General features: G+C 40.9%; 1 protein-coding gene across 3 annotated transcripts in view; it reads right to left on the bottom strand.

The window, feature by feature from the left end:
* LOC143036412 (uncharacterized) overlaps positions 1-27153 on the bottom strand; it is a 362560-nt gene that overhangs the window by 258072 nt on the left and 77335 nt on the right. For all 3 annotated transcript variants that reach the window (XM_076203749.1, XM_076203748.1, XM_076203747.1), the window contains one exon: positions 6544-6904. In XM_076203749.1, the coding sequence (XP_076059864.1) occupies positions 6544-6904 (361 nt within the window). The remainder of the gene's footprint in view (positions 1-6543; positions 6905-27153) is intronic.

Genomic DNA, 27153 nt, shown 5'->3' with positions numbered 1-27153 from the left:
ACTCCTTCATACAGTCTCCTCTTAGCATCCATTCCCAAATGTCTATTCCTCATTACACTCTTTAATCCACCAAGGTATTTACTCGCTTCTCTCAATCTACATTCTGCCTCCACCTTCACCCCACCTTTTCCTGCCACATTTGCACCCAAGTATCTAAAACTATCCACTTCCTCCAGTCGCTCTCCCTTAATGCTCACTTCCAGTCTGCTGCTACTTTCACCCCTTGTACATCTCATCACCTTACTTTTACCCACATTTATCTTCAATTTTCTTCTTTCACACACTCTCCCAAACTCTGCCACCAACTTCCTCAATCCTGCCACAAGCGCAGTGTCGTCCGCAAACAACAGCTGGCTCACCTCCCACTTTTCTCCATTTTCTTTAACCATCTCCAATCCCTGACCCACTACCCTTGCATTTACCTCTCGCACTACTCCATCCATGTATAAGTTGAACAGCCTGGGCGACATAACGCATCCTTGACGAAGTCCCACCTTTACCTCAAACCACTCACTCTCTCCATTTCTAATCCTGACACAAGCTCTACTACTCTCATAAAAACTCTTGACAGCTTCCAGAAGCTTTCCTCCTATTCCGTATATCTGCATAACCTCCCACAGTGCCTTTCTGTCTACCCTATCATAAGCCTTTTCCAGATCCATAAAAGCCAAAAAAACATCCTTCCCCTTTCCTATAGCTTTCTCACATATCTGTCTTACCACAAAGATCTGATCTACACAACCTCTACCTGTCCTAAATCCACACTGTTCCTCAACAATTACTCACTCTGTTCCTCTCCTAATCCTCTCAATCAAGATCCCCCATAAGCCTTCCCAACTACACTTAACAAGCTAATCCCTCTGAAACTACTACATTCACACTTGTCCCCTTTTCTCTTGTAAAGTGGAATTATACAGGCACTCCTCCAGTCCTCCGGCACTCTACCCTCTAGCCAGCAAACATTAAATAACTTCACCAGCCAGTCCACCATCACTGTACCTCCCTTTTTCAGACATTCTGCATGGCATCCATCCAGACCAGGTGCCTTACCTGCTCTCATCATCTTAACGACTGCCTTCACCTCATCCTTCCGTATTTCTCCTCCATTCTCCTCACTCATCACTCTCATTTTCTTCACATTTCCCACTGCAGCTGTCTTTCCCTCCCTATCCTCCTTCACATTTAGCAACTCCCTAAAATATTCTGCCCATCTCCCCCTTACTGCCTTTTCTTCCATTATCATCTCTCCATCTGCACCTTTTACCTTTTCTTCTCTACTTGATTCGCCTCCTCTTCCTCTTTTAACCTCTTCACTCCAGGCCAAAATCTTGCGGGCAGCATTATCTGCCAGACGTACGATGTGTCGCAATAATACTCGCATCATAAAATATAGTCACCGCTTATATCGATCGTTCTCTCTTTCACCCGTGAATTTTGATAACCATAGAAAATGTTATTAAAGACAGTTTAGAGAGTATGTCATTATGCAGGGGCAACTACAATAAATATAATCAAGACGCCGATATGGCAGCCCCACATATCCACTTGCTCCTCATGCCGCCTACGTATGCGGCACCGTATGGAAGTGGTTAATTTCTTTCCAAAACATCTTTTTATTATTTTCAAAATTTTCTGTCATACTCTTACCCCATTTCACATCTGCTCTCCTTTTTGCCTCCTTTACCTTTTGTTTTACTTCTCTTTTCTTTTCTTTGTACCTCTCATATGACTCCCTCGTCCTTTTTTGTAACCAATCTGTGAATGCTCGCTTCTTCTCTTCTACAACCTTCTTTGTTTCCTCATCCCACAATTCACTACCCTTTCTTCTATTTCTTCCTGTGCTTCGTGTTCCACACACCATCCTTGCACACTTTATGACTCCCTCCTTGAACCATCCCCATTCCTCCTCCACACCTAGCTCTACTCTATCCTTCACTCCCTACCACTCCTTCAGCTTCTTTTCATACTCCTTCTCCTTTTCCTTTTCATTCAAAGAGTTCACTATAAGCACCTCCCTACCTTTTGTCCCTTTCCTCTTTCTCCATCTATCCTCCACTCTCAACTTACCTTCCACCAAAAAATTATCTGATATTCCCCCACCCTCTCCCCTTAGCACATGTACATCCTTAACTCTTCCTATCATAATCCTATTTACCACTACATAATCCATTAGCGCTCTATCTACCACCCTTCCCTCCGCCACCCTCTCCCATGTGTACTTATGCTTGATTTTCTTCTGAAACACTGTATTTGCTATCATCAACTCTCTTTCTAGACATATTTCCACCATCAACTCTCCACTACGATTCTTTCCTGGAACTCCACATTTCCCAACCACTCCATCGATTGGAACATTATTAAGGTCTCCCAGTACTATTACATTGACATTTCTTCCTAAATCCTCTATGCACTCATTTAAATCTATCCAAAAGGCCTCCCTTTCTTCTACACTCTTCTCACTGCCAGGCCCATATGCACTTACACGGACCCACATCTCCTTTACCAGTTTCACCTTCATCTACATTATCCTTGAGGAAACCTCCTTCCACTCCACTACACGTTTACCTATCTCTTCACCTACTAGAATAGACACCCCTTCCCTCCCTCGCCCTCTCTTCACTCCTGATAACCTCCCACTTACACTCCCAAACTTACACTCACCCATCCCTTTCAACTTAGTTTCACTCAAAGCCAACACATCCATCTTTCTTCTCACAAACATACTACCTATCTCTTCCCTTTTACTCTCATCTGTACCACATCCACGCACATTAAAAGACCCAAACCTTAGGGTGCTTTTCCGAGAACTCCCAGACCCTCTTATGCCTTCACTTTTTCGTTTAGGAATATCCCTGTGGGGCTACAAGGAGAAGGATGCCTAGTCCCAATCCTCGTCCCTTTTTTCTCACCTTTTACGATCCAAGTGGGAATATTTGATGGCAGTATTCTTTTCCCCCACCACAGAAAAAGAATACTCAGAGAAATGGTACAGGACAGCAACAAGGGGTTGGGGGACAGCATAACGGAGGGACAGTCGTAGTACTAAAAAGAATATAACTAAATGACAAAGAATACAAAGAGCAATGACAAAAAAAGGCACCAACATACTCCAAATTGACATACAAACATTGTCCAAATTGGAACTACCAACTCTGGAACAAAGAAGAGAAAGAGGAAATCTAATGACTATAGAATCATGAAAGGAATGGTAATCCTAGATAGATATGATTTATTAAAGTGGGAAAATAGATAACCAAGAGGACATGAAAAGAAACTCAAAGAGGATAATTATAGAAGAGATCTGAAAAAGAATAGCTTCCCACAGAGTGGAATAAATTAGATAAGGCAACAGTGTGTGCAAACACTATTCAAGAATTTAAGAACAAACTTGATGCTGAAAGATACAAAGACAGGTCACTACAAGCATAGCTCCCTTCCTATATAATACAACTAGATAAATACATCTCCCTTCCCATTTTCACCTTTATCCACATTAACCTTGAAGAAACCTCCTTCAACTCCACTACACACTTACCAGACAAACATATCAATAAAATAGTTGGAGAAACCTTCGACCTACTAAGGTTGATGAAAGTGGCATTTGACTATTTGGATGAGGAAATAGTCCAGAAAATATTAGTTACACTGATAACACCAAAATTGGAGTATGCTGCAACACTATGGACACCCAATACTAAAAAGAATATAAAGAAATTGGAAAGAATACAAAGAGCAATGACAAAGATGACACCAACACTCTCCAAATTGACATTTGAACAAAGATTGTCCAAATTGGAACTTCCAACTCTGGAACAAAGAAGAGAAAGAGGAAATCTACTGACTATTTACAGAATCATGAAAGGAATGGAAATCCTAGATAGAGATGATTTATTAAAGTGGGACAATAGATAAACAAGAGGAAATGAAAAGAAACTCAGAAAGGATAATTATAGAAGAGATCTGAAAAAGAAGAGCTTCCCACACAGTGCTGGATACCTGGAATAAATTAGATAAAGCAAGTGTGTGCAAAAGCTATTCAAGAATTTAAGAGCAAACTTGATGCTGAAAGATACAAAGACGGGTCACTACGAGCATAGCTCCCTTCCTGTATAATACAACTGGGCAAATACTTACTAGTATAGCCACCCCTTCTCTCCCTTGTCCTCTCTTCACTCCTGAGAACCTCCCAACTACACTTCCAAACCCACACTTGCCCCTCATTCTCAACTTTGTTTCACTCAATGCCAACACATCCATCTTTCTTCTCACAAACATACTGCCTATCTCTTCCCTTTTACTCTCATCTGTACCACATCCACACACATTAAAAGACCCAAACCTTAGGGTACTGGTTGGAAAACTCCTCCTTGACCTTCTTATGCCTTTACTTTTTTTAAGTGTTCCTCAGTATAATAAAGTATCATCATTTCTCTATGAACAGAGATTTCCTCTATCACAGACAAAATGATGTGTGGCTCTGGTCCGTAGAGGTGCCCCATATAGACCCTAAAGTATCAGCTACATGCTACTTAGCCACTATAACATGCAGCCGATACCCCAGACAGGGCATTTAGCAACTCCCTAAAATACTCTGCCCATCTTCCTCTTGATGCCATCTCTTCCATTATCATCTCTCCATCTGCATCTCTTACCTTTACTTCTCTACTTGATTTGCCTCCTTTTCCTCTCTTAATTTCCTTCCAAAACATCTTTTTATTACTTTACAAATTTCCTGTCATGCTCTTACCCTATTTCACATTCGCTCTCCTTTTTGCTTTCTTTATCTTATGCCATCTTTACCTCCTGAGAAGTATGATAGGAGTTACTAGGCTGGATAGAGTGAGTAATGAGGTGAGGAGAACGGGGGTGGGAAGGGAGTTGGGAGGTAAGGTTGATGAAAGAGTATTGGGATGGTTTGGACACATGGAAAGAATGAGTGAAGAAAGATTAGTTAAAGAAGTGTGGAAGGCAGATGTGGAAGGAGTGAACATGAGGGATGACCCAGGATGAGATGGATGGATGGGATAAAAGGGGCATTGGGAAAGAGGGGAATGTTTGTTGAGGAAGGATGGGAGAGGACAGATGATAGGGGTGAATGGAAAATGGTTGTGTATGAATGATGCTGTGATGCATGAGGGGAAGTAGGTGGGGGATGGGGACAGGGAGTACGTGTGAAAAATAAATTGATGCAGCCAGAAGGGATTTCTCCCCAACTTCTTCATTTCTGCATGAGAGGACAGAGAGGATGGGATGCCAATTTAATGAAGCAGTCTTCCTCTGGATGTCCTATATCTTGTGACACTGCTTCTGACCCAGGGCAGTGGGCGAGATGCAGGGATGACCCATCATCCAGGAGGAGCCAAGATACGAGGGAGGGAGGGGGTGGATGGGATGGAATGGGTGGGAGTGGATTTTATGCCTTTGTTTTATGGCTACCTCCCTTGTAAGGTGAAAAAGCCTTTGGTATATGTATCTTATGATTTACTTCTCTTTTCTTTGTACCTCTCATATGATTCCCTCATCTTATTTTGTGACCAATCTGTGAATGTTCACTTCTCTTCTACAACCTTCTTTGCTTCCTCATCCCACCACTCACTACCCTTCCATTTCCTCTTGTCCTCCTAGTTTCACACACCATCTTTACACACCTTGTGACTCCCTCCTTATACCATCCCCATTCCTCTTCCACTCCTAGTTCTACTCTATCCTTCACTCCCTCCCACTCCTCTCTTAGCTGCTTCTTGTACTCCTTCTCCTTTTCTTTTTCATTTAAGCAGTTTGCTGTAAGCACCTTCCTACCTTCTGTCCTTTTCCTCTTTCTCCATCTATCCTCCATTCTCAACTTACCTTCCACCAAAAAATTATCTGATATTCCCCTTAAAACATGTACATCCAAAACTCTTCCTAATCATCTCATGGTTACCCATATGCAGTCCATTAAAGCCCTATCTACCACCCTTCCATCCACCACTCTCCTATATGTACTTATGCTTGGCTTTTTTCATACACACTGTATATGCTATCATCAACTCTCTTTCTAGACACATCTCCATCAACTCTCTACTACAATTTTTTTCATGGAACTCCACATTTTCCAACCACTCCATCTTTTTGTTCCTTTCCTACCCTAGCATTAAAATCTCCAAATACCACTACATTGACATTTGTCCCTAAACCCTCTATGCACTAATTTAAATCGATCCAAAAAGCTTATATCATTACTAATGCTACTGTAATGACTATCCTGTTCCTGTATTCAACTGGTATCAAGATGCTACATTGGGAGAAGGTTTACTCCCATCAGTTCATTATAAGATTTCCTAATCCACTCACAAATTCATGGAACAGGCAAGAAAAACATCCCTTTGGACTGCACATACACTAATACAATACAGATAGCAGCCCAACTTTTCTTCCCAGGAAATCTACAAAAGGACCCAAGGACTCTTTGGAGGCTTTTAGTTATTAAAACTTGACTCAATTGTTATTATCATTATTCTATATAAGAATAGCACTAGTTATCTAATAAACTTCAGTTCTTACCTGTGAATGGACACCTGTCCTTGCACCATGGATACTCCAAGATCACGCTGTGGTTTCCATGGCTTCCCCTGAAGCTCTGTGATGCGACGTGGAGGAGGCCAAAGCATGTGTAGTGCCGAGTTGGTCACCAATGGTCGTACAGGAGACACAAGATGAGCAGCAGCAAGACGCTCAGAAAGTTGCTCAATCTTAGGACTGATCTCTAATGATGATGTTGAATTCAATTGTGAGCGGGAAGGAACACTAATGTTGTCGGGAGATGTGTTGCGCACAGGAGGTGAGTTTGCAGACATAACACTATCGCGCCCAATGCTTGTTAGGGATTCTATGGACCCTGATATTCCATGAGCCAAGGAACCACCTGTAAAGAGTGAAAAACCAAGTTATAAAAACATAAAGTACTACTATTACATTAATTAAATGCAATAAGCCCTTGACTGATACTTCCAACCACTCCTGGCTATACAACAAAATTTCAACAAACTGGAAAAGGGAACATATAATAGCCATATGAAAACTAAATAAACTACTAGAAAACCAATCCTACAGACCAACCTCATTAATATTCACCATATCTAAGATACTGGTATACAACAAATTTTCAACAATCTGGAAAAAGGAGCATATAATAGCCATATCAAAACTAAATAAACTACCAGAAAACCAAGCATCCTACAAACCAATCTCATTAATATTATCCATATCTAAGATAAACTACAGAAACATACCTAATCTGCACACCTTTCCAAATTAACATGAATTCAAGTAGGGCCACTCCACCAGCACACTGCTTACAAACATCACAAGTGTTGAAGGGAGTTAACAAGAAAGCACCACCAAAAAGTACCGAGATAATGGTATATACATACATACATACATATACCAAAGGCTTTTTGCCCCCTTATAAGGGAGGTAGCCAAAAAACAAAGGCATAAAATCCACTCCCACCCATTTCATCCCTACCATATTCCACTCCCCTCCACCCTCTTCCCTCCCTCTTATCTTGGCACTTCCTGGATGACTGGGTCATCCCTGAATCTTGCCCATGGACAGAAGCAGTGTCACAAGACACAGCACATCCACATCAAGGCTGCTTCATTAAATCGGTGACCCCCCCTCTCCCTCCCCTCATGCAGAAAAGAAATCACTTTGGGCTGTGCCAAATTATTTCTCACACTTGCAGTGGTTGGAGTAGGATGTCCGGAAAGAGCTCCGCAGTGCTAAGCACCGATTCATTGCTAGAAAATTTTGGAATGACACTAGTTGTGTTTACAAAATGGGAAGGGAGTTGTGTACCTTGAGTGACCAAAATGGAGTAATCTTTGTATAATTTAGTGCTGATTACTCAAAAATGGAAGAAAACAATAGTGAATCAAAGAAAAATGAACTGGCAAATAGATGTCTGGACATAAGTAGGGTGGAACTGCCACTGGGGGTAATTCCCAAAAGGACATGTTTGAATGATTCCCCAAAATCTTACCAAAAGTTTGAGGGGCACACATTTTCCAGATTCGCAATTTTGGGTTGTGGGACAGAAATGGATGGAGAGCCTAGGTACAAAAATATTGAGAAACAAGGAGATCAATGATTTATTAGATGAAATAATTGAACTGAAAAGTGAGCTAAAAAACAAAAAAAACAAAAAAAACAGGGAGCTTGAACTGAAAAAAGAACTGAGTATGGTCAAGGAAGAGAATGAAAGAACAAAAAATGAGGATATAAACAGAAATGAGGCCTTAAAAAAAGAAGTGAAGGAACAAAAAAACTAGCAGTGACCGAGAAAGTGGAAGAGACGATCAAAGAAACTGATCTCCAAGAAATAAACAATGGAAAGTGAAACAAGAAAATAAAAAAATATCTTTCAAAGAAATAATAGAGCAACAAGTGAAGGAAAATGCCAAAGAAATGGTAATTAAAGTAATTAACCCATTCAACTCCGATGACAAGATGTCTTGTCATTTGGTCAAATAAAACAAAAAATCATAAAACACCAAAATGTTTGATCAAACACCAGAAAAATATGACGTCAGTCCTCGCTTCGCTGCGAGCGAAGCGAGGACTGACGTCATATTTTTCTGGTGTTTGATCAAACATTTTGGTGTTTTATGATTTTTTGTTTTATTTGACCAAATGACAAGACATCTTGTCATCGGAGTTGAATGGGTTAAGGAAAAAGGAAATTTGGTCAGGGACACTGTGGATAAAAAAAAGTGCATTGTAGTTTATGGTATTAAAGAAACATGATTTACCTAGATATAAGAGAGAAAAAAAAAAAAAAAGTGATTGCTAAAGCAATTCTGAAGGAGATTCAAGAAGGACATAATATGGGGCAAAGAAATTGAGGAATTGCATAAAATGGAAAAAACAATATAGGCCATTAAAAATAAAACTTAGGTCTCAAATGATAGCAGAAGTACTATCTAGAACAACAAAACTAGCAAATAGTGAACATTACAAAAATGTATGGATAAAAAAAGAAATGAGCAATGAAGAAAAAGAGAAAGAAAAGGAACTTTGAAATGGAGCAAATGAAAAAATTGAAAAAGTTTTTTTTTTTTTTCTTTTTTTTTTTTGAGAGAGAGAGAGAGAGAGTGATGGACCTGAGGCTGAGAAAATGGTTTATATATATATATACATATATATATAGAGGATGAAAGGAAAAATTTAAAAATAGCTTATACCAACATAAACAACATGATTTCAGGACTGAACAAATTAAATGACTATCTGGCATCAGAAAAACCAGACATAATGGGAATTGTAGAAACTAAGTTAAAAAGTCCTCCACCACCACTGTGGGACAAGGTCTCTACAACCATTGGATGAAAAAATTGAAAGGAAAAACAGGGTGGAGGAGTAATATTTTTTATTAAGAAAGGGTTAAATGTGACCAAGATAACAGAGGGAAAAAACAATGTGGAATTGATTATGATGAAAGTTGAAAACAGTAACATGACAAGTAGAAAATCTGTAGTAATGTACCCCCCAAAACACATACTTGGACAGAGAGATAGCATTCCAAACTATTGGAAGACATAAAGAATGAATGGATTTACTTAAAAGAGGAAATATAGTATTCATGTGTGATTTTAACTCAAAAGAAATATGTTGGGAAGAAATGACAGTGAAGGGTGGGGAACCAACTGGGGAAACATACTACTGGATATGACCATTGAATACATAATGACTCAATGGGTAAAGGAAAATATCAGATACAGAAACAAAGAGGAACTGTCGAGACTAGATATAGTACTTATGTCAGAGCCTGAAATTGTGGACAGAATTGATTACAAAAACCCTATTGGGAAGAGTGACCACATACTAACAGGATGTGAACTAAAGGAGCAAATGGATTTGAGAGGAAATGAGAAACATAGAAAAGGAACACTATTGTACAGCAAAATGGATTTTGAGAAAGAAAATTCTTTAAAAACACAAATTGGGAAAAATTCTTAAATGAAGAAACAAAGATGAAAGAGAAATGGAATATAGTAAAAGAAATTTATATACATACATATACCAAGGCTTTTTTCCCCTTACAAGGGGGGTAACCAAAAAACAAAGACATAGAATTCATTCCTACCCAGTCCATCCCCTACATACTTCACTCCCCTCCACCCTCTTCCCTCCCTCTTATACTGGCACTTCCTGGATGATGGGTCATCCCTGCATCTTGTCCACTGCCCTGGGTCTGAAGCAGTGTCGCAAGACACAGCACATCCACAGCAAGGCCGCTTCATTAAATTGGCGACCCCCCCCTCTCGGTCCCCTCAAACAGAAAAGGAAAAGACGGGGAGAAATCCCTTCAGGCTGCGTCAATTTATTTTTCATACATACTGCCTCACCCTCATCCCCCACCCCCTCTTTCCCAATGCCCCTTTTACCCTATCCATCCATCTCATCCTAGGTCAACCCCTCATGTTCACTCCTTCCATCTCTGCCTTCCACACCTCTTTTACTAATCTTTCTTCATTCATTCTTTCCATGTGTCCAAACCATCCCAACACTCTTTCATCAACCCTATCTCCCAACTCCCTTTCCACCCCTGTTCTCCTCCTCACCTCCTCATTTCTCACTCTATCTAACCTAGTAACCCCTATCACAATTCTCAGGCACCTCATCTCATATTAATGAACTAAACGACTATCTGGAAATAGAGAAACCTGACATTATGGGAATTGTGGAGACAAAAATAAAAGGCCCTCTATCAACAAGTATGGTGGCACAAGGTCTATACAACCACTGGATGAAAAATTGAATAGATAAAAAGGGAGGTGTCATGATATTGACCAAAAAGGGTCTAAATGTGACAAAGATAAATAAAGGTAATATAATGTGGAATTAATTATGGTAAAAGTTGTAAATAAAAATATTAAAAGTAGAAAATTTGTAGCAGTGTGTGCCACCAAACACACAGGCTTGGTCTGATAGTGATCATTCTAAATTACTGGAAGACACAATGAATGTGCTAAATGAGTTACTGAAAGAGGGTGGTAACATAGTAATTATGGGTGATTTTAATGCAAATGATATAATCTGGAAAGAAATGATAGTAAAAGGGGGAGAAGAACTTTGGAGCAACATTCTGCTGGATATGACCATCAAATATACCTTAACACAATGGGTTAAGGAAAATACTAGATATAGAAACAATGAAGAACTCTCGAAACTAGACTAAATATTAACTTTTGAACCAGATATCCTGAACAAAATGGAGTATAAAACACCAATTGGAAAGAGTGACCATATACTAATAGAGTTTGAATTAAAAGAACAAAACAATGTAAGAATGAATGATAAACATAGAGAAGGAGGATTAATGTACAACAAAATGGATTTTGTAAAACTAAGAAAAAAATTCCAAAATGCAAACTGGGATAAATTCTCCAAAGAGAAAACAAAGATGGAAGACAAATGGAACATATTCAAAGAAAAGTACAAGGAAGGAATTGATAAATATGTACCAAAGAAGAAGCAAAAAGAGATTTATATAAAGTGTTGGTATAACATAAGGTGCAGTGTGGCTACAGACAGAAGAGACAAAGCCTGGAAAAGATGGAAAAGAGACAAAAAAAAATATATATATATATATATATATATAAATATATATATATATATATCTATATATATATATATATATATATATATATATATAGACAAACGTAAGGATCAACCTAAACTCTTACAGATATGTAAATGATAAATTAAAAGACAAACATGAAATTGTAAAACTGTGTGAAGGAGATGCAGAATATATGGACGACACAGAAATTGCAGAAGTTATGATTAGACATTTCAGGTTTGTTTTTACAATTGAGAACTCACAAATTTGGGAAGATGGACAATGAGAAAGACCCCCTAAAATGAAAGAAATAATGGTAACACAGAAAGAAATGAGAACAAATAAAAAACCTACATGTTAGGAAATCGCAAGGACCGGATGGAATTGCAAATTGGATACTGAAAGAGTGTATAGACAAACTGACGGACAAATTATACAAGAGAATAGACTTCTCACTCAAAGAAGGAAAGGTACCACAAGATTGGAAAGATGCAAACATAGTATCAATATACATGAGGGAAGAAACAAAGAAGATCCTACAAACTTCAGACCATCCCTTACAAGCACAGTAGCAAAAATATGTGAAAAAGTTATCAGAAACAAATGGATCAAACACTTGGACGAAAATAAAATATTAAACCATAAACAACTTGGCTTTAGAAGTGGAAGATCGTGAACCACAAACTTAATATGCTTTTACTCAAGATTAATTGAGATAATACAAGAAAGAGATAGCTGGGCAGATTGTGCCTTCTTGGACTTGCAGAAGGCTACCCACCTTACATGGGGGGTAGCCAAAAAAGAAAAAGGCATAGAAAACACTCCCACCCATTCCATTTCCTATATATTCCACTCCCCTCCACCCTCCTCCCTCCCTCTTATCTTGGCATCTCCTGGATGACAGGTCATCCCTGCATCCTGTCCACTGCCCTGGGTCAGAAGCAGTGTCGCAAGACACAGCACATCCACAGCAAGGCCGCTTCATAAATTTGGCGACCCCCGGTCTCCCTCCCCCCGTGCAGAAAAGGAGAAGACGGGGGAGAAATCCCTTTGGGCTGCATCAGTATTTTTTCTCATACATACTTTCACACCACCCATCCCCCACCCACTCCCCCTCATGCATCACAGCATCATCTATACACAACCCCTCTCCGTTCAGCCCTATCTTCTGTCCTCTCCTGTCCTTCCTCAACAGACATTCCTCTCTTTTGTAATGCCCCTTTCACCCCATCCATCCATCTCATCCTAGGACGTCCCCTCATATTCACTCCTTCCACCTCTGCCTTCCACACTTTTTTACTAATCTTTCTTCACTCATTCTTTCCATGTGTCCAAACCATCCTAATATTCTTTCATCAACTCCATCTCCCAGCTCCCTTTCCACCCCTGTTTTCCTCCTCATCTCCTCATTTCTCACTCTATACGGCCCAGTAACCCCTATCATACTTCTCAGACATTTCATTTCAAACACATTCTCTCTTCCTCTCATGTTCCATGTTTCTGCCCCGTACAGTGCTGTTGGCACAATCACTCCTTCATGTAACCTCCTCTTATCATCCATTCCCAGATGTCTATTCTCATTACACCAAGGCATTTACTCTCTTCTCTCAATCTACATTCTACCTCCACCCCCACTCCTCCCTTTCCTGTCACATTTGCACCCAAGTATAACTACCCACTTCCTCCAGTCTTTCACCCTTAATGCTCACTTCCAGCCTACTGTCACTCTCTCCCCTTGTACATCTCATTACCTTACTTTTGCCCACATTTATCTTCAGCTTCCTTCTTTCACACACCTCAAAGTCTGTCACTAATTTCCTCAATCCCTCCTCTCATTCTGCTACAACCACAGTGTCGTCAGCAAACAACAACTGGCTCACCTCCCACTTTTCTCCATTATCTGGAACCATCTCCAACCCCTGACCCACTACCCTTGCATTCACCTCTCGCACCACCCCATCCATGTAAAGATTGAACAGCTAGGGCGACATAACACATCCCTGACAAAGTCCCACCTTTACCTCAAACCATTCACTCTCTCCATTTCTAATCCTGACACAAGCTCTACTACTCTCGTTCTCATAAAAACTCTTGACGGCTCTTAACAGCTTTCCTCCTATCCCATATATCTGCAGTACCTCCCACAGTGCCTTCCTGCATACACTGTCGTAAGCCTTTTCCAGATCCATAAAAGGCCAAAAAACATCCTTACCTTTTCCTATAGTTTTCTCACATATCTGTCTTACCACAAAGATCTGATCTACACAACCCCTACCTGTCCTAAATCCACACTGTTCCTCACCAATTACTCTTCCTCTCCTAATCCTCTCAATCAAGACCGTCCCATAAGCCTTCCCAACTACACTCAACTAGCTGATCCCTCTGAAACTACTACACTCACACTTCTCCCCCTTTCCCTTGTAAAGTAGAACTATACAGGCACTCCTACAGTCCTCCGGCACTCTACCCTCTCTTTACCAAACATTAAATAACCTCACCAGCCAGTCCACCATAACTGTACCTCCTTTCTTCAGACATTCTGCATGGCAACCATCCAGACCAGGTGCCTTACCTGCTCTCATCATCTTAACAGCTGCTTTCACTTCATCCTTCCCTATTTCTCCCCCATTTTCCTCACTCATCACTCTCATTTTCTTAGCGCTTCCCACTGCAACTACCTTTCCCTCCCTATCTTCCTTCACATTTACCAGCTCCCTAAAATACTCTGCCCACCTTCCTCTTACTGCCTTCTCTTCCATTATCATCTCTCCATCTGCACCTTTTATCTTTTCTTCTCTGATTCACCTCCTCTTTCTCCTTTAATTTCCTTCCAAAACATCTTTTTATTACTTTCAAAATTTTCTGTCATACTCTTACCCCATTTCACATCTGTTCTCCTCTTTACTTCCTTTATCTTATGCTTAACTTTCCTTCTCTTTACTCTGTACCTCTCATACAACCCTTGTCCTAATTTGTAGCCTTTCTATGAATGCCTGCTTCTTCTCTTCTACACTTTTCTTTGCTTCCTCATCCCACCACTCAAATACCCTTCCTTTTATTTCCTCCCGCCCTCCTTGTTCCACACACCATCTTTACACACCTTTCTTGAACCATCCCCATTCCTCCTCAACTCCTAGTTCTACTCTATTCTTTACTCCCTCCCACACCTCTTTCAGCTTCTTCTTGTACTCCTCCTTTTTTCTCACATTTAAACAGTTCACTCTAAGTACCTTCCTACCTTCTGCCCTTTTCCTCTTTCTCCACCTATTCTCCACTCTCAATTTACCTTCCACCAGATAATGATCTGATATTCCCCCACTCTCTCCCCTTAACACATATACATCCTTAACTCTTCCTACCATACTCCTGGTCACCACTATATAGTCCATTAACGCTCTATCTGCCACCTTTTCATCCACCACCCTCTCCCATGTGTACTTATGCTTGACTTTCTTCCAAAACACTGTATTTGCTATCATCAACTCTCTTTCAAGACACATCTCCATCATTTCTCCACTACAATTTTTACCTGGAACTCCATACTTCCCAATCACTCTGTCTATTGGTTCATTTCCTATCCTAGCATTAAGGTCTCCCATTACAACTACATTGACATTTCTCCCTAATCCCTTTATGCACTCATTTATATCTACCCAAAAAGCCTCCCTTTCCTCTACGCTCTTCTCAATACCAGGCCCATACGCACTTACAAAAACCCATATCTCCCTTCCCAGCTTCACCTTCATCCACATCAACCTTGATGAAACCTCCTTCCACTCCACTACCCGCTTACTTATCTCTTCACTTACTGGTATAGCCACCCCTCCTCTCCCTCATCCCCTCTTCACTCCTGATTACCTCCCAGCTACACTCCCAAACTCACAGTTGCCCTTTCCTTTCATTTTAGTTTGACTCAAAGCCAGCACATCCATCTTTCTTCTCACAAGCATACTGCCTATCTCTTCCCTTTAACTCTCATCTGTACCACATCCACACACATTAAAAAACCGAAACCTTAGGGTACTGGTTGGAAAACTCCCAGACCCTGTTATGCTTTTACTTTTTTTTTTTTTTAGGAATGTCCCCTTTTAGAGCTACAGGTAGCAAGAACCCTAATCCCATCCCCCGTCCCATTTTTTGTCGCCTTTTATGACTCAAGTGGAAAGACTTGGTGGTAGCATTCTCTTCCCCCACCACAGGGTCGGCAAAAAAAGGAAATGAATATTCAGAGAAATGGTACACGACAGTAACAAGGGGTTGTGGGACAGCATAACAGAGGGATAGTCATAGTATAAAAGTGTCATTTCTGTATGACACAGTTTTCCTCTATCACAGACAAAAAGATGTGTGGCTCTGGTCTGTAGGGGCGCCCCATATAGACCCTAAAATATTAACTGCATGCTACTTTGCCACAATAACATGCAGCCAATACCCCAGATGGTATTAATAAATAATAAGAGGAATAATAGGAGGAAATAATAGGAGGAATACAAGGTAAGCTACTGGAATGGATGAAGGATTTCTTAAATGGGAGAAAAATGAGTGTGGTACTTTGAGACAAAAATTCAAACTGGGAAGATGTGTTAAGTGGCATCCCACAAGGCTCTGTATTGGCTCCTTTAATGTTTGGCATATACATAAATGATATGGATGAGGGAGTGAAGTGTTACATGAACTTCTTTGCTGATGATGCCAAATTACTCAAGAGAGTAAGAACAGAGGAAGATTGCAGATCACTACAAGAAGACCTAGACAAAATATGGGAATGGAGTCGGAAGTGTTAAGTGAACTTTAACATTAAGAAATGTAGTATAATAGAATTTGGAAAAAGCAAAAATAGAATATTGGGTCAATATAAAATTGGTACAGTGAGTCCTCCTTATATGGTAATTCTTTATCTGCTAAATTCAGTTACAGTATTTGGTAATTACTACCCTCGATTCTATTTACAGTAAGAAAAATTCACAGATATGGTATCCACTCGTGTTTTGTTTACATCATACTGTAACGCCACCACGCTGTGTAGCCACCACAACAGTCTCTTCCCGCGTTTCCCTTTGAACACAAGTTAAATCCTTACAGTAGGTTTTTTGTGGATATTATTATCACGACACACAGTGATGCACCCATAATGGCCACAAAATGTTCTGCAGACACTGCTGGAGTTGAAAAGGCAAAGCAAAAGAGGAGTAGTCTGACTTTGGAGGTAAAATTAGATATTTTGAAAAGGAAAGAGCAGGGAGAAGGTACGTCTGCCATAAGTTGAAACTTGGGCCTAGCCCAGTCGAAGGTCTGGACAGTGTTGAAGAATCGTGAGGCTACAAAAAAAGCTGGGGAGAATGCAACCCATCTGCAGAGCAAATTGCTAACAAAACACCATGAGCCAATAATGGATAAGATGGAAAGGTTGCTCAAAATGTGGATCGATGACCAGAATCTTTCTGGTCAAAATATGGCTGTCTTTGAATTTAATCTGTCAGAAAGCATTGTCCATTATTGAAAGACTGAAGGTAGAAATGGGAGCGGAAGACTTTGAATTTAAAGCAAGCAAAGGGTGGTTTGATAAAGTCAGGCGACATTCAGCTCTCCATAATATCAAGGTGAGGCTGCTAGTGCCAACAAAGAGGCTGCAGACAAATTCAAGCCAGAATTAGAAAAGTGCATTGAAGAGAAAGGGTACAACAAGAAACAAGTTATAAATTATGATGAAACAGGACTTTACTGGAAGAGGATGACCAGTAAGACCTATATTGACAAGGACGAAAAAAGTGCGAAGAGGTTTAAAGCCTCTAAGGACCACTTAATCCTGTTATTTGGAGGCAATGCAGAAGGGGATTTGAAGCTTAAGCCACTCCTCATATACCACTCAGAAAACCCGAGAGCACTCAAGGGGTTACTGAAGCAATACTTACCTGTAGTATGGAAATCAAATCCAAAGGCATGGCTGACCACTTCAATTCACCAGAACTATTTTACATCATATCTGTCTCCAGCTCTTAAGGAGTATGCATCAGCTAACAACATTGCCAACTGATTCTTACTGATAGTTGACAATGCTTCCAGCCACCCAAGGGCTATGGAAGACTGGGCGGATAATATCGAGGCGATGTTCCTCCCCCCAAACACCACAGCTTTGATCCAACCGATGGATCAGTCATCAAGACATTCAAAGCTTATTACCGGTGGCGAACCATGCAGCAACTGATAAAGGGCACAGATGGGCCTGGCAAGCCCACTATCAGAGAATGGTGGAAGTCTTATAACATTAAGCATGCCTTAGACAGCATCAAGTCATCTTGGGACGAAGTGAAGAACTCTACCATGAACTTGGCATGGAGTAAAGTATGGCCAGAATGTGTGCATAACTTCCCAGGCTTTGCTGAAGACAACATTGGTGTGATCAGAGATGACATTGTAAATCTGTGCCATAAGGCTGGCTTCGATGGAGTTGATGATGATGATTTTCAAGATCTTTTGGAAAGCCATGGTAAACCTCTCACAAATGATGAACTTATAGAGCTAGACAAGGCATTACAGGAGGCAGAAAAAGAGGGAAATGAGGAAGAATAACCTGTGTGTGGCCTGGACATCAAAACTCTTAGAGAATGTCTTGGAAGTATCGAAAAAGCCCTGGAAAACCTGAAGGAACATGACCCAAAGCCTACCAGGAGTTGCAAAGGGGCTCATGACACAGAGAAAAGTGTCAAAATTGATCAAGAAATCTATGATGAAAAAAGAAGAAACACCAGTCCTCCATCTTCTCATTCTTCAAGCCAGTCAGACCTGCCAACCCTCCTACAGCTGGCCCTTCCACATCTGCTGCTGATAGTCTACAGCTGATCCTTCCTCCATATCTTCTTTCTTCAAACCAGTCAAACGTGCTGACCCTACTACAGCTGGCCGTTCCACATCTGCTTCCGACAGTACATACATACACCATAGGCTTTTTCCCCCTTACACAGGGGGTAGCCAAAAAGAAAAAGGCATAGAAACCACTCCCATCCATTTCATTTCTCATATATTCCACTCTCCTCCCTCCCTCCTATCTTGGCACCTCCTGGATGACGGGTCATCCCTGCATCCTGTCCGCTGCCCTGGGTCAGAAGCAGTGTCGCAAGACACAGCACATCCACAGCAAGGTCGCTTCATAAATTCGGCAACCCCCCTCTCCGTCCCCTCATGCAGGAAAGGAGAAGACGGGGAGAAATCCCTTCGGGCTGCATCAAATTTTTTTTCTCATACATAATTCCTCACCCCCCATCCCCCACCCACTCCCCCTTATACATCACAACATCATCTATACACAACCCTTCTCTATTCACCCCTATCTTCTGTCCTCTCCCCTCCTTCCTCAACAGACATTCCTCTCTTTTGTAAAGCCCCTTTCACCCCATCCATCCATCTGATCTACACATCCCCTACCCATCCTAAAACCACACTATTCCTCACCAATTACTCCCTCTGTTCCTCTCCTAATCCTCTCAATCAAGACCGTCCCATAAACCTTCCCAACTACACTCAACAAGCTGATCCCTCTATAACTACTACACTCACACTTGTCCCCCTTTCCTTTGTAAAGTGGAACTATAAGGCACTCCTCCAGTCCTCTGGCACTCTACCCTCCCTTAAACAAACATTAAATAACCTCACCAGCCAGTCCGCCATAACTGTTCTTCCTTTCTCCAGACATTCTATATGGCATCCATCCACACCAGGTGCCTTACCTGCTCTCATCATCTTAACAGCAGCTTTCACTTCATCCTTCCCTATTTCTCCTCCATTTTCCTCACTCATCACTCTCATTTTCTTAGCGCTTCCCACTGCAACTACTTTTCCCTCCCTATCCTCCTTCACATTTAGCAACTCCCTAAAATACACTGCCCACCTTCCTCTCACTGCCTTTTCTTCCATTATCATCTCTCCATCTGCACCTTTTACATTTTCTTCTCTACTTGATTCGCCTCCTCTTCCTCTTTTAATTTCCTTCCAAAACATCTTTTTATTACTTTCAAAATTTTCTGTCATACTCTTTCCCCATTTCATATCTGCTCTCCTCTGCTTCCTTTATCTTATGCTTAACTTCTTTTCTCTTTACTTTGTACCTCTCATATGATTCCCTCATCCTAATTTGTAGCCAATCTATGAATGCCTGCTTCTCTTCTACACCCTTCTTTGCTTCCTCATCCCACCACTCACTACCCTTCTTTCTATTTCCTCCCGCCCTCCTTGTTCCACACACCATCTTTGCACACCTTATGACTCCCTCCTTGAACCATCCCCATTCCTCCTCCACTCCTAGTTCTACTCTATCCTTTACTCTCTCGCACTCCTCTCTCAACTTCTTCTAATACTCATTCTCCTTTTTTTCCTCATTTAAGCAGTTCACTCTAAGTACCTTCCTACCTTCTGCCCTTTTCCTGTTTCTCCACCTATTCTCCACTCTCAATTTACCTTCTACCAGGAAATGATCTGATATTCCCCCACCCTCTCCCCTTAGAACATGTACATCCTTAACTCTTCCTACCATACTCCTGGTCACCACTATATAGTCCATTAACGCTCTGTCTGCTGCTCTTCCATCCACCACCCTCTCCCATGTGTACTTATGCTTGACTTTCTTCCGAAACACTGTATTTGCTATCATCAACTTTCTTTCAAGACACATCTCCACCATTAACTCTCCACAATGATTTTTGCCTCGAACTCCATACTTCCCAATCACTCTGTCTATTGGTTAATTTCCTATCCTAGCATTTAGGTCTACCAATACATCTACATTGACATTTCTCCCTAATCCCTTTATGCACTCATTTATATCTACCCAAAATGCCTCCCTTTCCTCTATGCTCTTCTCACTACCAGGCCCATACGCACTTACAAAAACCCACATCTCCTTTCCCAGCTTCACCTTTATCCACATCAACCTTGACACACCTCATTGCACTCCACTACCCGCTTACTTATCTCTTCACTTACTGGTATAGCCACCCCTTCTCTCCCTCATCTCCTCTTCACTCCTGAGTACCTCCCAGCTACACTCCCAAACTCACAGTTCCCCTTTCCTTTAATTTTAGTTTCACTCAAAGCCAGTATATCCATCTTTCTTCTCACAAACATACTGCCTATCTCTTCCTTTCACTCTCATTTGTACCACATCCACACACATTAACCACTTCCATACGGTGACGCCTACGTAGGCGTCATGAGGAGCAAGTGGGTACGTGATGATGCCGACATCGGCGTCTTGATTATATTTATTGTAGTCGTACCTATGTAACCTCTATTCTCTCTAAACTGGCTTCATCATATTTTCTATGGTTATCAAAATTCACGGGTGAAAGAGAACGAACGATTGAGCACCGACTTTATTTTTTATAATGCGATTATTATGACGCAACATCGCTCGTCTGGCAGCATTAGCTGCCCGACGTGCGATGTGCCCCGAAGTGAAGAGGTTAAAAGACCCAAACCCTAGGGTACTGGTTGGAAAGCTCCCAGACCCTTTTAAGCCTTTTCTTTCTTTTTTAGGAATGTCCTCTTCTGGGTCTACAGGTAGTAGGACTCCTAATCTCATCCCCATCCCATTTTTTGTCACCTTTTACGACTCGAGTGGAAATACTTGGTGACAGTATTCTTTTCCCCCACCACAGGGTAGGTAGGCAAAAAAAGGAAATAAATATTCAGAGAAATGGTACAGGACAGTAACAAGGGGTTGGGGACAGCATAACAGAGGGACATTCGTAGTTGACAAAGTGTTTGAGGGTTTTCAGCCTCCTGCCTCACCCTCATCTTCGTCTGCCCACTCAGCAAAAGATGAGTAAGGGCTGAGATCCCTACTGTCCCTTAGCCTTGGGAGGGACATCATCTGATAGAATACATGGCAAGTGAAAGGTAAATAAAAACAGTTTCTTTTGTGCAGTACTTTACATTTTCTTATGTGACTATTTTCATGTCTGTAGGGGTGACTTTTGACGTGCTGGAACACACATATCCTATTATTACATGTAATAATGGGTTCGGTATACAATAATTTCAATTTGCGGTAAGGATTTCAGGAACGCATATGTACCGTATAACAAGGACTTACTACATGTAATAAGGAAGTCAAAAAAGTGGATTCAGAAAGGGACCTGGGAGTGATTATCTCAAGTGACTTGACACCTGATAAACATGTCAATAAATTAGTTGGAGAGACTTTTAACTTATTAAGATCAATGAAAGTGGCCTTCGACTATATGGATGAAGAAATGGTAAAGAAAATAGTGGTTGCACTAATAAGACCCAAACTAGAGTATGCTGCAACACTAAGGACACCTAGCACAAAAAAAGAACATAAGAAAATTAGAAAGAATCCAAAGAGCAGCGACAAAAATGGCACCTACACTATCAAATTTGACATATGAACAAAGATTGGAGAAATTACATCTGTCAACACTGGAACAAAGAAGAGAAAGGTGATTTGTTGACCATTTACAGAATTATGAAAGGGATGGAAATTCTCAATAGAGTCGACATATTAAAATGGGACAGAAGAGAAACAAGAGGACACGAAAAGAAGCTAAAGAAGGAGAGTTACAGAAGAGATTTGAAAAAGAATAGCTTCCCACATTGAGTGATTGATGTCTGGAACTAACTAAATGGAGAAACAGTGAGTGCCAAAACTATATAAGATTTTAAGAATAAACTGGATGTGGAGAGATACAAAAATGGGTCACTATGAGCATAGCTCTTGTCCCGCAAAATACATTTAAACTTCTTTCTGTCTCTCTCAAACTCAAACTCTTAAAAGTCTCTGCCCCACACAGTGTCATTGGCACCATCACCCTTTCATATAATCTTCTCTTTATATCTATTCCCAGATGTCTGTTTCTTATGACACTTTTAAATCCCCCAAGACAATTACTTGCTTTTCTCAATCAGGAGTGAAGAGTGAAGAGAGGGCGAGGGAGGGAAGGGGTGGCTATACTAGCAAGTGAAGAGATAGGTAAATGGGTAGTGGAGTGGAAGGAGGTTTCCTCAAGGATAATGTGAATGAAGGTGAAACTGGGAAAGGAGATGTGGGTTTTTGTAAGTGCATATGGGCCTGGCAGTGAGAAGAGTGTAGAAGAAAGGGAGGCTTTTTGGATAGATTTAAATGAGTGCATAGAGGATTTAGGGAGAAATGTCAATGTAATAGTACTGGGAGACCTTAATGCTAGGGTAGGAAATGATCAAATTGATGGAGTGGTTGGGAAATGTGGAGTTCCAGGAATGAATCGTAGTGGAGAGTTGATGGTGGAAATGTGTCTAGAAAGAGAGTTGATGATAGCAAATACAGTGTTTTGGAAGAAAGTCAAGCATAAATACACATGGGAGAGGGTGGTGGATGGAAGGTTGGTAGAGCGTTGATGGATTATGTAGTGGTAAATAGGATTATGATAGAAAGAGTTAAGGATGTACATGTGCTAAGGGGAGAGGGTGGGGGAATATCAGATCATTTTTTGGTGGAAGGTAAGTTGAGAGTGGAGGATAGATGGAGAAAAAAGAAAGGAACAAAAGGTAGGGAGGTGCTTAGAGTGAACTCTTTAAATGAAAAGGAAAAGGAGAAAGAGTATAAGAAGAAGCTGAAGGGGGAGTGGGAGGGAGTGAAGGATAGAGTAGAGCTAGGAGTGGAGGAGGAATGGGGATGGTTCAAGGAGGGAGTCACAAAGTGTGCAAGGATGGTGTGTGGAACAAGAAGGACAGGAGGAAATGGAAGAAAGGGTAGTGAATGGTTGGATGAAGAAACAAAGAAGGTTGTAGAAGAGAAGATGCGAGCTTTCACAGATTGGTTACAAAATAGGATGAGGGAGTCATATCAGAGGTACAAAGAAAAGAAAAGTAAAGCAAAGGTTAAAGGAGGCAAAGAGGAGAGCAGATGTGAAATGGGGTAAGGGTATGACAGAAAATTTTGAAAGTAATAAAAAGATGTTTTGGAAAGAAATTAAGAGAGGAAGAGGAGGCGAACCAAGTAGAGAAGAAAAGGTAAAAGGTGCAGATGGAGAGATGATAATGGAAGAGAAGGCAGTAAGGGGAAGATGGGCAGAGTATTTTAGGGAGTTGCTAAATGTGAAGGAGGATAGGGAGGGAAAGATAGATGCAGTGGGAAATGCGAAGAAAATGAGAGTGATGAGTGAGGAAAATGGAGGAGAAATAAGGAAGGATGAGGTGAAGGCTGTTGTTAAGATGATGAAAGCAGGTAAGGCACCTGGTCTGGATGGATGCCATGCAGAATGTCTAAAAAAAGGAGGTACAGTGATGGTGGACTGGCTGGTGAGGTTATTTAATGTTTGCTGGAGAGAGGGTAGAGTGCCGGAAGACTGGAGGAGTGCCTGTATAGTTCTGCTTTAGAAGGGAAAAGGGGACAAGTGTGAATGTATTAGTTTCAGAGGGATTAGCTTGTTAAGTGTAGTTGGGAAGGCTTATGGGAGGATCTTGATTGACAGGATTGGGAGAGGAACAGAGGGAGGAATTGGTGAGGAACAGTGTGGATTTAGGACGGGTAGGGGTTGTGTAGATAATTTTTTTGTGATAAGACAGATATGTGAGAAAGCTATAGGAAAGGGGAAGGATGTTTTTTTGGCTTTTATGGATCTGGAAAAGGCTTACGACAGGGTAGACAGAAAGACACTGTGGTTTTTTTTTTTGCAGATTTACGGGATAGGAGGAAAGCTTCTAGGAGCTGTCAAGAGTTTTTATGAGGGTAGTAGAGCTTGTGTCAGGATTAGAAATGGAGAGAGGGAGTGGTTTGAGGTAAAGGTGGGACTTCGTCAAGGATGCGTTATGTTGCCCTGGCTGTTCAACTTATACATGGATGGGGTAGTGCGTGAGGTAAATGCAAGGGTAGTGGGTCAGGGATTGGAGATGGTTAAAGAAAATGGAGAAAAGTGGGAGGTGAGCCAGCTGTTGTTTGCGGACGACACTGCACTTGTGGCAGGATCCAAGGAGGGATTGAGGAAGTTGGTGACAGAGTTTGGGAGAGTGTGTGAAAGAAGAAAATTGAAGATAAATGTGGGTAAAAGTAAGGTGATGAGATGTACAAGGGGTGAAAAGGGCAGTAGACTGGAAGTGAGCATTAAAGGAGAGCAACTGGAGGAAGTGGATAGTTTTAGATACTTGGGTGCAAATGTGGCAGGAAAAGGTGGAGTGGAGGTAGAATGTAGATTGAGAGAAGCAGGTAAATGCCTTGGTGGATTAAAAAATGTAATGAGGAATAGACATTTGGGAATGGATGCTAAGAGGAGACTGTATGAGGGAGTGATTGTGCCAACAGCACTGTATGGGGCAGAAACATGGAACATAAGAGAGGAAGAGAGAAGGAGTTTGAATGTGTTTGAGATGAGGTGTCTGAGAAGTATGATGGGGGTTACTAGGCTAGATAGAGTGAGAAATGAGGAGGTGAGGAGGAGAACGGGGATGGAAAGGGAGTTGGGAGATAGGGTTGATGAAAGAGTATTAGGATGGTTTGGACACATGGAAAGAATGAGTGAAGAAAGACTAGTAAAAGAGGTATGGAAGGCAGATGTGGAGGGAGTGAACATGAGGGGACGTCCTAGGATGAGGTGGATGGATGGGGTGAAGGGGGCTTAGGGGAAGAGGGGAACATCTGTTGAGGAAGGACGGGAGAGGACAGAAGATAGGGGTGAATGGAGAATGGTTGTATATGGATGATATTGTGATGCATAAGGTGGAATGGGCAGGGGGATCGGGGGTGAGGTAGTATGTGTGAGCAAAATTTGATGCAGCCCGAAGGGATTTCTCCCCGTCTTCTCCTTTTATGTATGGGGGGATGGAGAGGGGGGGTCGCCGATTTAATGAAGCGGGCTTTCTATGGATGTGCTGTGTCTTGCGACACTGCCTCTGACCCAGGGCAGTGGACAAGGTGCAGGGATGACCCGTCATCCAGGAGGTGCTAAGATAAGAGGGAGGGTGGAGGGGTGTGGAGTGTATTCAGGGATGGAATGAGTGGGAATGATTTTATGCCTTTTCCTTTTTGGCTACCTACCTTGTAAGGGGGAAAAAGCCTTGGTATATGTATGTACTATTCACTTCAACCTCTGCTCTTTTATTTCTTGCCACATGTGACCCTAAATACTTAAAACTATCCATTTCCTCCAGCCTCTCTCTTTTAAGACCTTCCAGCTTGCTACCATCCTCTTCCCTTGTGCATCTCTTCATCTTACATCTACCCATATTTACCTTAAAATTTCTCCTATTGCATACCTTCCCAAACTCTATCACAAAATACTTTAACCCCCACCCCCTTTTGACTTTGCCACAAACACAGTGTCATCAACAAACAACAACTGGCTCACCTCCCACTTATCTCCATTTTCTTTAAAGGGTAACTACGATGCCCACATACAACTATGCATTTTTTCTTTCATAATGTTATCTATTTTCACAAGAACCATGTTTAACATGAATATCTTATCTCAAAAGTAATGTTTGAGGGATTTTTTTACAAAAATATTTGTCTCCTAACTTGCAATCTAAAACACAGCATACACCTTATCTTGGTATTAGTTTCTCCCACTTAAGAAATTCTTCATCCATTCCAGTAGCTTACCTTGTATTCCTATTATTTCAATTTTTCTTATTAACTTTTCATGTGGTACTTTGTCAAAAGCCTTCTGCAAGTCCAAGAAGGCACACTCTGCCCAGCCATCTCTTTCTTGTATTATCTCAATTAATCTTGAGTAAAAGCATATTAAGTTTGTGGTTCACGATCTTCCACTTCTAAAGCCAAACTGTTTAGGGTTTAATATTTTATTCTGTTCCAAGTGTTTGATCCATTTATTTCTGATAACATTTTTGCATATTTTTACTACTGTGTTTGTAAGGGATACCAGTCTGAAGCTTGTAGGATCTTTGTTTCCTCCCTCATATATATTGGTACTATGTTTGCATCTTTCCAATCTTGCGGTACTTTTCCTTCTTTGAATGAGAAGTCTATCATCTTGTATAATTTGTCTGTCAGTTCATCTATATACTCTTTCAGTATCCAATTTGCAATTCCATCCAGTCCATGCGATTTCCTAACATCTAGGTTTTTTATTTGGTCTCTTATTTCTTTCTGTGTTACCTTTATTTCTTTCATTGTAGAGGGTCTTTCTCGTTGTCCATCTTCCCAAATTTATAAGCTCTCAATTGTAAAAACAGATCTGAAATGTCTGATCCTTCTGCCATTTCTATGTCATCTATATATTCTTTATCTCCTTCACACATTTTTACAATTTTGTGTTTGTCTTTTAATTTATCATTTACATATCTGTAAAAGAGTTTAGGTTGATCCTTACGTTTGTCTATAATATCTTTTTCATAATTTATTTTTTTCTTTCCTGCGTATATTCACATATTCATTCCTAAGTTTTATGTATGTTTGCCATTTGGATGTATTTTTCTTTGTCTCTTTTCCATCTTTTCCAGGCTTTGTCTCTTCTGTCTTTAGCCTCACTGTATTAAGGGATGGACTGGGTGGGAATGGTTTTTATGCCTTTTTCTTTTTGGCTACCTCCCTTGTAAGGGCA

This window comes from Oratosquilla oratoria, chromosome 20 (genome assembly GCF_046742065.1).
Source record: "Oratosquilla oratoria isolate Oo_2021 chromosome 20, ASM4674206v1, whole genome shotgun sequence".
Taxonomy (NCBI): domain Eukaryota; kingdom Metazoa; phylum Arthropoda; class Malacostraca; order Stomatopoda; family Squillidae; genus Oratosquilla; species Oratosquilla oratoria.
Note: the sequence above shows the minus strand (reverse complement) of the source record. Positions and strands in the feature narration are given on the sequence as shown.